The 12,530-nt window shown below is 42.2% G+C and overlaps 1 protein-coding gene across 5 annotated transcripts in view; it reads right to left on the bottom strand.

Annotated features, from left to right (window-relative positions):
- The window catches only part of NSF (N-ethylmaleimide sensitive factor, vesicle fusing ATPase), a 56,704-nt gene that overhangs the window by 1,719 nt on the left and 42,455 nt on the right, over positions 1-12,530 (bottom strand). For all 5 annotated transcript variants that reach the window (NM_001397395.1, NM_001024456.2, NM_001397394.1 and 2 more), the window contains 3 exons: positions 6,460-6,594; positions 5,826-5,939; positions 360-415 (listed from right to left, as the gene is read on the bottom strand). In NM_001397395.1, the coding sequence (NP_001384324.1) occupies positions 360-415; positions 5,826-5,939; positions 6,460-6,594 (305 nt within the window). The remainder of the gene's footprint in view (positions 1-359; positions 416-5,825; positions 5,940-6,459; positions 6,595-12,530) is intronic.

Below are 12,530 nucleotides of genomic sequence, written 5' to 3' on the forward strand. Positions count from 1 at the left end.
GAAATTCAAAGTTTCACTTTTTAGATAAATAAATGGATTTCAGCTCTGGCAGACTCACTTTTCATTTAACTTCAGTTGTGGCCCAACATCTGAGAACACAGATGTGCAGGTTCTCAAAGTCTTCAGAACCTTCCCCTCCCATACCCTGTATGGAAAACTGATCTGAAAACCCCTCTGTATAGGAGGGGTCAACAGTGACACCAAATACACCCTCGTGCAGCTTCATAGAATCATAGAACCATAGAATTACTCAGGTTGGAAAGGACCTCAAAGATCAAGTTCCCCTTATGGGAAGCACCAGTCGTATTTCTGACCAGAGAACAGAATTTTAACCAATGCTTTAAAATAAGAGTACTTACGTTCCTTCTTCTCTCAGAAGAGCCAAGAATTTTTTCACCCGATACTCAGGATCCATCTACACACAAACAAAACAGTTCTTTAGTACATGATGCAGCTTCCCAGGTAGCACAATATGAAAATAATGCCACAAAGACAACTGGAAGCTTGGTTCTCAGAGTATCTACGTTGTGCTGCAACAAGTCATTTGGTCCAGAAGCTCCATGTTCTGTTTGTATTTGTATATTCTGTTTGTATCTTCAGCAACCCGTTGTACCTTTAATACATTGCTGACAATACAGTGGTTTCATCCTGAAAGCAGTTAATGGTACTATGAAACTGACTACTAACATTCCAATCCTCCTATCCACTTGGTGATAAACAAGCAAGTGACTCTGCTAAAAGGCAGAACTGGGACTTATCCCAGAGTGAATAAATCCTAAAACAACAGCAGTACTACCAGTGATGCAGGCAGGAAAGAAACAGCTAATGAGAATTTGTGCTAAGGAAAGCTAAAAATGTGCAACTTCCTATCATGATAAGGTATCTCAGAAAGGTCAATACCTCAATATTGCTGAATTATTATTATAAATCACTGAATAAAAAGATGATTTGAAGGAACTCAGTAAGGATCAATGAGCTATGATGACGGGTTTTTAACATGCAATGGAACACTGGTACTGTTCAGGGCTCTGTAAGAATTGAAAGGCAACATTACTACCTGGAGCAGTGTCTGAAATATGTAATACACAGTCTTAACAGAGGGACACATTGGAGGGAGTTTAAAGGGACACAAGGATGAGTTGAGCATCTGTCATACAAGGAGCAGCCATGAGAGCTAGGAGAAAGAAAGACCCAGCACTGGGATCCTGAAGGTGAACTCTTACAATGTGTATAAAAACAAGAAGTGAGGGAGTAGAGAAGAAAAGAGGATTTTCTTTGTGGTGCCTATTGACAGGACAAGAGGTCAGAGGTACAAGGTGAAATACAGGAAATGTAAATGTAAGAGAAAGTTTTTTTCTTTTAGGGTGATCCAACACTGTTAGGCACAGCCCATAGAGGCTATGGAGCATCGATCCTCGGAGATATTCAAAACCCAAATGGATTTGAGAGAAAGGACAAAATAGATCTGATCTTTGGCCATGAGTAGCAAAGCGCAACCGAGAGGGATCCCTGACGTTGTCAGGTAAGACCTACAACATTTTTGTAGATACTGGCTGTAAAGATGTATACTTCTGAAAGGACTTCAGAGAAGGAACTCAAGAGCAGCCCACCAAGACCTCAGACTTGACTTCTTATGTATGACCCAAACTCACAGATGGATTATCCATGAGAAAACTAAAACAGACGGACAAATGAACTGCTGGGAAGCAGATCATGCTAGCAATACTTCCAAAAAATATATATATTTTTTTGCATTCATATTTGAGCCAGAAGGGCCTGGTTCCCATAAAACACTGATATCACAGAGGACATATACAATCTCTGAAGGTCTAGGTTCAGTGTTGACCCTGCTTTGATCTAGATGGCTGTATTAGGTGGTGTCCTGAAGTCCTTTCCAAGCAGAAGGATTCTGAGATTGGATGATTTTCAGTACTCTGCAAATAAGGCCAACCAGAGAACTGCAGTTTTGACAACTGGAGGAACAGCAACTCTACTTGATACCTGCACTCCAAAGAGAAGCACCACTGAGGGCCAAAGGCAACATCCACACAACCACTGCTGATGTTTACACTGCTGGGAATGCCAATGCCCAATAGTCAAATGCGCAGAACAGCGGTGTAGAGCCAAGAAGCCAAAAAAATAACCTGTTTACCAAGTGAAGCAAGAATCTTTGACATCTCCAATTAACCCAAGGAACCACGAGCAGTGGGACAGCGCAAGACATGGCTTCTGACCATCAACAAAAAGTGCAAAGCTAGAAGAAAACATCTCAAACAGAACAGTAAAAGGGCCTGGCTATTTCCAAGATTACTTATCTCAATGACTTGCAGAGGGTATTACCTACCTGCCAAGAGTATTATGTACCTGCAAAGAAGATGGTCCTGTTGCCAGGACCTTGGTGCAATCTCAGAGTACCATGGAAGAGTCAGATGAACACTCAAAACTCATCACAACCTCAAAATGACAACAAAGGAGCAGTGAATCTCCTTTTTACCAGGAAATGCATACTAAGGCAATCAGCTGAAATTCACACCGGCCAATGCCAGTGTTCCATTTCCTAAATCAAAGATGCTGGCCCTCTCCAAGTCTTTTTGCTTAGACACAAGAAAGTGGCAAAGGTAAAACTGTCCATCATCTGTACTGACACAGCTTCTACAGTGCCTTTTGGGAGGAACAGCACCTACCTGCAATTTCTTAGTCAAAAGATTAAAGCAAATAGCTTATTCACAAAATGTAGATGAAAAATGAGAAGGCTGATCTGCTCTGAAAGATGAACAGAGTGCAAAGGAGAAGGAAATTCAGGACACCTGAGTAAAACTTCAAGCAACCTGTGAAAGGAGAAATGCCTCTATCAAATTAGGTGAGAGATTTTCTAAGAGAACAGACCTGAGACCAACTCTGTAACAAAGTTCCCACCACCAGAAAGAAACTGGCTGCTTCTCTCTATGTAAGGCAGTACCAGTCCCAGGACATGCCCGGGAGTCCTTAGGAAAAAAAGGAACTGGAGAGACTTTATTAAACTTCAGTCCAGAGAAGAGAGAATCTAGAAAGACGTGCATGTCCTTGGATACTCCTGTAAACCTATCATAAAACCTAAACTCTGGGTGTATTACTTAGTATAAGATAATATACACAGTACTTTAAGACGACTCTTAAAATAAATTCCCTAGTATGTTAAAATAATCAAAGCTGTTTGTCTGCAATGTAAGTTTTATTTACGCTAAACAGAAGTTACCAAATCAGGAAATAGTGGAGGTTCAAAAAAGGGCTTTCTGGAAAGCTGCCTGGCTCTTTAGGGTTCCTACTGAGAGAAGGAGCAAGAGCTGACAATTAAATCCAAGAGCAACAAGATGGGCAGGCAAAATAAGCAGCAGGGACCAGTCCCCTGCAAGAGGAAAAGAAGGCTCACATATCCAGGATGGGGTTGCAGTGTTGGGCCAAGGTGAATCAGAGAATCATTTGAGTTGGAAAGGGCCCTTAAATGTCATCTGGTCCAACTTCCCTGCAATGAACAGACATCTACAGCTCGATCAGGTGCTTGAGATCCATCCAGACTGACCCTGGATGTGAGGGTAGTACCTGACAGCATTATGAGGTGGTCCATGTACTGCAGCCAAGAACACTGCAAAACTAAACTGGATTCACATGGCACATCATGAGTGTATCCATTCATCAAATACTTCTTTTGAATAAGAACTCAATATCATGCCAGGACTCACAGTATAAACAAGATGACCCATGTATAAGACACTGAATGCGAACAGCTCAACATTAAAGGGCAGGAATAGCAATAAACATAGCTTGAAGGAAATCAGACTGCCAGAAAGTGTGGGTTTACAAGGTTTGTACACATGGTGACAAAGCAAGCCAAGGTATCAAAGCAATGTGGTGGTTCATGATACTCCATGAAAGGATTCCGATACTGGAAGAAGTTGAGCAAGACTTAAATTGAAAACAACTAAAATCATTTAAACATGGTAACAAAAAGCTACAGAAAGAACATGTTGGGTTTACTCATCCAGTAAAACAAAACACGGACTGAGGGACTGCAGAGAAGGAAGTTGGTTGCATGATTTTCTTGCAGAGAATGCATTCACCATGGGATCTAATTGCCTGCCTGTTTTGGGAAACACTGTTCATCACTTGGAATTTTTAAGAATTTCAGATTTCTGATTGAAGCTTTTTGCTAAAAAGCTGTGTTCTAGCTTGGTAGAAAATAAAAACAGAATATCTCATTTGATAGAATTCCACTCTCCTGTAAAGCAAGTCAAATTGGATACTGTAGCAATATTCTTCTCTTTAATGACAGACTGCATTGCTTTCCTGTATTTAGAGCAATTCTGTAGATGGAACAATGCAAACAGCTCTGATACTTTGCAATAGAACATCCTTGCATTAAGCCTCCATACGTTATTACATTCAGTTTGGGTGAAGACTGTAAGTCACACTGCTACCAGCCATCTATGTCCAGTAACACAGGTGGGTCATCAGACATCTATGCAGATGGTAAGAGTCAGTTGTTAGGAATGGCACAAAGAGGGTCACAGTTCTGCCCACCTTCTCCCAGCCTGACTGGTCACAGACTTGTCAACACTGATGGTTATATGGTTAAAAAATGCACAATTCTGCTTTGCAATGTACAGCAGCATGAAGACTCCCTATCACACTATCACAGGTGTGCACCCATGGTGCCATGCCATGGATAAGTCTGGGTGAGCACTTTTACCCACAATTTACATAACTGTAACCGTAACCTTCAGTTTTGACAAGAACCAACTCTTCAGGTCAGAGCAGCAACAGAAAACATCCTGCGTCAGAAGAAGGAACCCATTGTCAAGGTGAACTGAAATGGGCTGCAGAGAGTCCCCGAAGGCCTGCACCCCTTAAATACATTTAATACATGTGAGCAATGACTTACCGACTTGCCTGTAGGTATGGAATTAAAAGCCAAGGAAGAAGAAGAAAAAGTAATCTAGATAAATGACTTTATTCCCCGAGGTGACATCCAGTCAGAGCATATCCTCAGTGCTGTGCAAGTTTTAACAGAATTGTGAATAGTGAACAGAGGGATACATGACTTATATGCTGCTGAACTACATGCCTCTTAGCTTATGCTCAGCCTCTCCTAGGAAGATCTAAGGACAGTTCACTCAGCTGCACTAAATCCATTTGATGTGAAAGGAGAGCGTGTTGGGAGGGGGGAGGACTCAGAAGGGCGCTGAAATGTCAGCGCAGAGGATTAGGGCTGCACGCTACACCCTCTCATTTTCAGCATGCACATACTGTCGAGCAGCAGCTTGATGGCTGCTTGCAGGCATGGGTGATGGGTGCGGGGGAGGGTTAAGAACTGCATATTTCTGCCCTCTGCAATTATTTTCTTTAAAGTGCTGAAAGTGGAAAATAAAGAGGAGAGCAGCTGAACAGCCTGACAGATTTATCTTCTTCAGGGAAGGAGCACATACACCTGCACAGGCACCTTTTCTTTAAAAAAAGTAATAAAAATCCTAAGCGATTGCTATCTGCAATCTTAACATGCTGACTGTAGAGAAGAAATTCCATGAAAAGTGAGTTAATCCAATCCCTCCCATTGCCAGACGCTTGTCTCTGAAGTGCAGCTCTAAACAGCCCATGGGCACTGTGGTTTTAAAGATCTCTCCCCAGACCAGGACCTGGCGATTCCTTTGTTCAGAGAATTTCTTCTCACTGAAGCTCTTTTCTCAATTAAACCTATTCAAAGACTCTGAAAGTAGGAGTCTGCCGACAACTGGGAACCTCTGAGACTGCTACATTTACTCCAGTCCTGCCTGGATCAGAAAAATTCTTACTTGTAGTGACATCTCTATCAGCATCAGCAGCTTCTTGATACCGATCCAAACAGATTTCCCTTTGACGTTCTGTGCAATGGTGCTGCGTTCCTTATCTTTAAAGTTACCCAGGAGCTGGAAAAGAAATAAAGAAATCAGGACACCGCAGTAGGAACAATGTTACTTAACATGGGGCAAAGTGCCTGAGAAGCTAGAATGCATTTTCTAGCTTAGAAGCACAATTTATTGCAATATATCCAGACAAGGCAAAACATCCTTCAGTAATCTCTAGGATTTCCACTATGGCATAGACAAGAAGCCATTTAGAGCACGAATTTGTGAAGAATCTATAATTTCTTTGGCATCAAAACCTCTTCACTTGACATTATTCCAATTAATGAAAGCTTGGCATCCCCCACTTTAAGTACCCCAACTATATTCATTTTCCAAGGGTATGAAAAGTAGGATCTTTCAATCCACTATGCAAACCTCTTTCCTAAATCTGTTCTCTCGTTTTTCATTAATTTACATATGAACAAGTAATTCAGAGAAGTTGTAGTTAAGTTGGACAGTGTTCCAAAATGCAGATCTACTGCAAAATCATTCATTTCCAGCCAATCTTGAGGTTATTTGTCATCCTTTAATTGTTTCTCACCTCCAAAGCTTCCATCAGCTGTTCCCCTGTTGCAATGTTGGGTACATGGATCGTGGTGCTGAAAGCATTCAGCATTTCCATTTCCTGCAGGACATCTTTGCGACTGGTGGTTCCAATGATCAGGAGCTTGCGACCCTGTCCATACAACAGAGGAAGTGTCAAGAAAGGAGAAACAAAGAGAGGAAGCATCCTGGGAATGCTTCAGCTAACTACAAATGAGAAACAGAAAATGGACATGTAAAAATACTAAAAAATAGCAAGATTACACCTCTCAGCAAGTGAAGTTGTCAGCATCAATCATACAAATCCAGGATCATGTTCCAGAAGTCCAGCAGTAGCTTTTATAGAGTTAGGGACAAAAGAATGAAAAACATCAACTGCCAACAAAAATCAACCTCTGCTGGACCATCTCACATACGCCACTGGAACACTGTTTGAATTTTGCTATGCAGATTCAGGCACCTGACTGATGTTGGCTGATGGATGGACCTGTTGGACTCATCGGCTGTGATCTGTCCCTATTCCAATTCAGCACACACAAAGCCCATGGGCCAGGAAAATCCTGGCTGGCCAAGTACCCTTCTCACTGTGCTGTCCAGAAGTTCAACCAATGCTTACAAAGAATGTGAAGTGAGTTCTCCAGGGACACCAAAACTCTCATCTGATTGTGAGCCACAGAAGCTTGATAACAAACGCTATGGAGTGCTCCAGCATTTGCTCTGGAGTTACCACCCAAGGACACGTAATGTTTATGGTAGTAGATAAGACATCAACCCAGGGAATAACAACCTGCAAACTAACTCCTTGAATGATGCGACCCGAGCAACTTCTACACGGACAAAGAGCATGCTTGGTTATAATAAAGATGGAATCTATTTTGAGGGTTCATTAGAGCCTGAAAGATCTCACCAGGAAAAGATATACACACTACAGAAACATAATTAGGTAAGTTTCACCAACTCCAACTTCAGGTGTCCACATGTGACCTCATTATCGATACTACCTTCTTTGCTAACGAAGCCCAGATGACACTTAACTCCACCCAAAGCTACCTCTACTCTTAACTCCCACAGCAACCCATTTTCTAGCTCAGCTGTAGAAAACCAAACTGCTGACAGCCACATTTATTCAGATAAATATCAAATTTGCTGTAAATCAGGCCAGCAGACAATTACTACACACACAAGAATGACTCTGAGTGACTTATGACCACTTAGGAAAGCCACTGGAATCACTCATTGTGGCCAGTTCTGTGAAAACATTAGCCCAGCGCTAAGCATTACTCAAAATACAAACACTGGGAATGGGAGAAGAGGAAATAATTATTCTACTGCATGAAATCAGAGTGCTTTTATGCTCTTACTTTAAAGACATTTGTCATTTCAAATACTACGTCAAATACAGCACTGAGCTGGAGAAGTCAAAGGAAAGCAACGAAGATGCACAGAAATATGGGATAACTTCCCTAAAAAGACTTGATAAACTGACAGGGCCAAGAAGGGTAATAGAGAGGTCTATAAAATCATAGGTGCCTTGGAGGAGGAGATGAGGGCGTAAACTGCTGTTACTCACAGCAAAAATTACAGAGCACTACATGACATCAAAGGTCAGGCTCTGAGCACCTGATCAAGCTGTAGGTGTCCTTGTTCAATGCAGGATGGCCTTTAGAGGTCCCTTCCAAATTAAAGAATTCTATGCTGACCCAACACTAACTCTATGTTAACTTTATGTTGACTACATTATCCACACTCAAGACACTGAACCACTGAACGGTAGAAAACTCATCAGAACAGATTGCTTCTCTGCAAAATAGTGCTTAAAGTTTTTAACTGTTCCACCCAAAGCATTCTTCTTTCCTTGCTTTCTTCAAAAGAAGATACGCACTTCAACTTGCTACCTCTGAACTTCAACCACTGCAAAAAGGTTACTATAAAACAAGTGTAATCTCTGCTGTACCAATTACTAAAACAAAAATTAAGTGTCAGGAGTCCCCTGCACTTTTCAAGGTTTCAGGCAACTTGCTCAGCAAACAACTGCAAAACCTACACGTCAGAAATGTTTTGCCCCAGGCACGACCACAAAAGCACACAAAGCCATGAAGTCAAACTGAAAGGCTGACTTCATCCCATTGCCCTGCAGTGACAGTACACCATAAGGTATCACTAGACTTATTCTTGATGTTAAGGTGTACTGCTGAAGTGTCCCTGATTCCAGATATCTTATGGTTTTCGAGCCTTAATTTCTACAACAGCCATTGCATAGGCTACAGAAGGTCAGGGCAGAAGTGAACTTCCAAAATCAGCTGTAACCAGAGTAACCCCAGGTAAGAAGGAACTTGGCTTTCCAACAGCTTGAGATCATTTGATTTCAGACATTATCAGGGCAGTTTTAGGAATAGTTCCTCCATCAACACAGATGAGATGCAGGCATGCACCTAAGTCTGGCTTCCTCCTGCCCATTTTCAGGTAATGAAAGTGCACAGTTAGGATCCCAAGGTCCGTCCATATCAATCAAGAGATCCTAAGTGGGGGACGTAACTTGCCTCACTGCCTTTTAGAAGTGGGAGAACCCCAGACCCTCTCTCTACTACACTGAATTTATATGAATAAAGGACATAATTAGACAGCTACGGGATTCCAAGTTCATAAACTGAAGTCGTTTTAACTGACGGCATCTTCAAGCAATATGAGATTGATTCTTCCAACCTCATTTTTGCTTCCTAGCGGGCACCAGATGATTGCACTGATGACCAAACTAGATCATACAAGAATGTAATAGACTGCTACAAGCAAATGAAGTCTCAACATGTCAGCAGAGTCTCAAATTACCTAATTTCAGGGCATTTCACCAGCCCCAGGCAATAGGAGCTCAAAACACAAGTGTCAGTGGGTACTAAAGAGCCTCCGTTGGATACCCGTTAGCTGATCACTTCACTTTGGCCCCTTCTTTATTTTTAAGTTTTGAGATATCAACAATTCTTCCCACGTAACGGAAGAAAATGCAGTTCCCCAGGCTTACAGGTGTAAATGTAACATCACCACTGACTCACACTGCTTCCAATTCGCACTGGGTGATGTGGAATCAGGAATGCATATGGGATTATATCAAACAAGGAGATTACTCTCCCCTTTTCTCCGTCAACTTTCATAAATGTGCAAAAATGCAGAGGAGAGGAAAGGGGCTGGGGGCCTCTGGGAGCAGTGGAAGGGCATCCATAGGAATGTTCAAGAGCATCTCACTAAGCCCGACATCTCATAACACTGCACAAATTGTATGTCCAGCTTAGCGCGGGGATGCTGCAATGGTCTTTCACCCTTTGAGCCGATTGTTAGCTTTTCACAGGAACCAGCAGGGAAGCACATGTGAAACCTCTGTGGGGCTGGTGAGCGTCTCCATGCCTTGTGTGACTCTGCATGTCGATGAAGCAGCTTCGGCTTTCGGAGCTGCTGCTGCTTAGTTCTCAGAGAAGTCCTTTTCTCCCACTCGGCTCCCCGCTGCGACAGTCCTTTTCAGGCTTTCTATCCCCCCCAGCCTCTTCTCCTGCACTCAATTGAAAGAAAGACCCAAGAGAACATGGTTTATTTTCTTCTCTTAGTCCATTTTAGAAAAGCTTTTTAATTGGTTTAAAAAAAAAAGATGCTAAACAAAATGCAGTGTTTTGGGGCTGGTAACAGATACCACTATTTAAGCATTGCTCAGAGGAACTCACAGTCATGAATTTAAAGCACACCCAGAAACGTTTCTTGTTTCTTTAAAGCCTAACTGTGTTTACTCCCTAAACTTCTGCAAAAGTACACGAAGGTTCAAGCCTTTGCCCTTCGCATACCATGTTAATATACTTGCAATAGGAAGAGGGGAGGCCAGGAAGCAGTCTTCATCAACCAACTTAACATACACCTCAATGCATAATTAATGAGATATCATCCCAGAAATGCTCCTTACACACATAGCCTACAGTGATTGCAGGAAGCTGACTGCACATTAAGTATACTCTCCGCATGAGATGTGACAACACTGTGTGAATACATAATCTGGGCCACAACGATGGAGAGGCAGAGCTGCACTGCTGGAAAACTGCTGCCCACCACCCTTAGCACTTTCTTGTTCCCATTGCTGAGCCTTTCACACCACTTGTGCACATACTTGGACCCCCTCTGCCTGTTGGTAGAAGAGAAGGATAGGAATTGTATCCCTAGCATCTTGACATGCATTTCTTGCAGCACTGGGACAGCTCCAGTGTGAGCTCCATTTTTGTGGGAAATGAACCTAAACCGTGACCCTGGCTGGGGGTTTGGGTCTTTGGCTTTGGGGGTTGGGTCCCTGGCTGGGCCCAGGATGGGTCTCAACGCCAAGAAGCAGGATCTGGTTTGACCTCATGGAGCAAGCGAGCACCACTAATGCTACTCATGTGCATTTACAGCATGTATCTGCATCTCAAATGACAACCAAACCCCTTGGAACCAGTCACTACCTCCAAATAAATTGCTCCCCAAGGGAACTGGTGATCCCAGGGGAAACATGGAAGGACAGTGATTAACCAGTGATTTTACCTCTCTGTGGATTTCTCACTTGAGCTTGAGAGCCTGGAGAGTCTCCAAGCCCAGATCCAATCTTTTTTCACAGTAAGAAAGCTCTTGGCCTTTTCCTGCATCAATCAACATCTTATACACAGGGTTATTTATGGAAAAAAATAAATAAAAATCCCCATGTCACGATTGTCACAGAGAGCTCAAAGGAAACAAAGTACTTTAGGAAGAACCCTATGATCAGAACTACCAAAGTAGGTCAGCCCTAAAAGCCCATCTGATCCAATGTCCTAATTTCTACAGTAGCCAATAGTGGACACTTAAAAAAAAAAAAAAAAGAAAGAAAAAAGACAAAGAAAAAGGCATCAATCAGAGAGTGACATTTCCTCAGAAAACTCTCTGCCCTCCAACAATTTATGGCTTAAGTCACCATAATATTGGCTGTCAACCCAAAGTCTTCAGCCTCAAGGGCATTTCAAACATTGCAGAGCACAAATCTCCAGCAACATGCATAAACTTGGCAAATATCTGAAAGCTCCAAGCCCTGCATCCTGCTTTCAGGAGACGCGAGTGCCAACAAAAGTGCAGCTAGGCAGCAAAATACATTCAGAGGACACAATAATAAAATGGAAAACATAGTATTTTAAGTACTTCAGACTACTGAGCCAAATCAAGTTCAATTTTTCACTACTGATCTATAGGAACAATGGCAGTATGGAAATATCTAGCAGTAGGTCAATGATTGCATGAGATTACAACAATCAGAAATGGATGTGCAGCTGCACTTAGCCAGCCCTCCTGTACCAACTACAGGATGGCAGAATCCAAGTATGATTATTAGATACTTCACATGGCGTGGGCAGGCCTGGGAGAAAATCTTTGTTCTTCCAGGTTGACAGTCACAAGGGGAACCTCAGGGCCTGTGGCATCACAATTTAATTCAAAGTTCTGGATTTGAAAGGTCTTTTCACCAAACCATCTAATGAAAAGAATACTCATGCATATGTGATTGCTTCCAGGATATTAAAAATGACACCAAAAGCAAAAAGGATTCATCCAGGCTATGTTTCCCTACTTCTTCCTGGCATGAACTTTCAAGGTTTTCCTGTTAGAATGTTACTTATTCATGCAGATACTTTCACACACAGCAGAAATCTAGTGAATGAGAGGAAAAATGGCAAAGGGAGAGTCCCTCCTGTTTGTCTCATTCAGTACAAGCTTCAGAGGTATCATTGTCTGCTGTGTTCTTGAACCTCATCAAGTCAAAAAGCACACAATGACAGGTCCAGAAAACGATGTAAAATCTTGAGCTATACTCACCTGATGATATCAAGAACAAATTAAAACCCCAACATTCACCATCAGACATGACTCAGAAAACAGTTTCTAAATAAGGAGGGAGCACATGCTTGAGCCAGGAATTGATTTGGGCTGAGCTGCTCCTTATTTAAATCAAGGCAGACTGCTTGCATGTTTAGAGTTTACATGGTGAAGGTTAAACCTGTTTCCTCCTTTAGGATTTCGTAAGATTCAGCCTTAAATAAT

Source organism: Gallus gallus, chromosome 27 (genome assembly GCF_016699485.2).
Source record: "Gallus gallus isolate bGalGal1 chromosome 27, bGalGal1.mat.broiler.GRCg7b, whole genome shotgun sequence".
Lineage (NCBI taxonomy): Eukaryota > Metazoa > Chordata > Aves > Galliformes > Phasianidae > Gallus > Gallus gallus.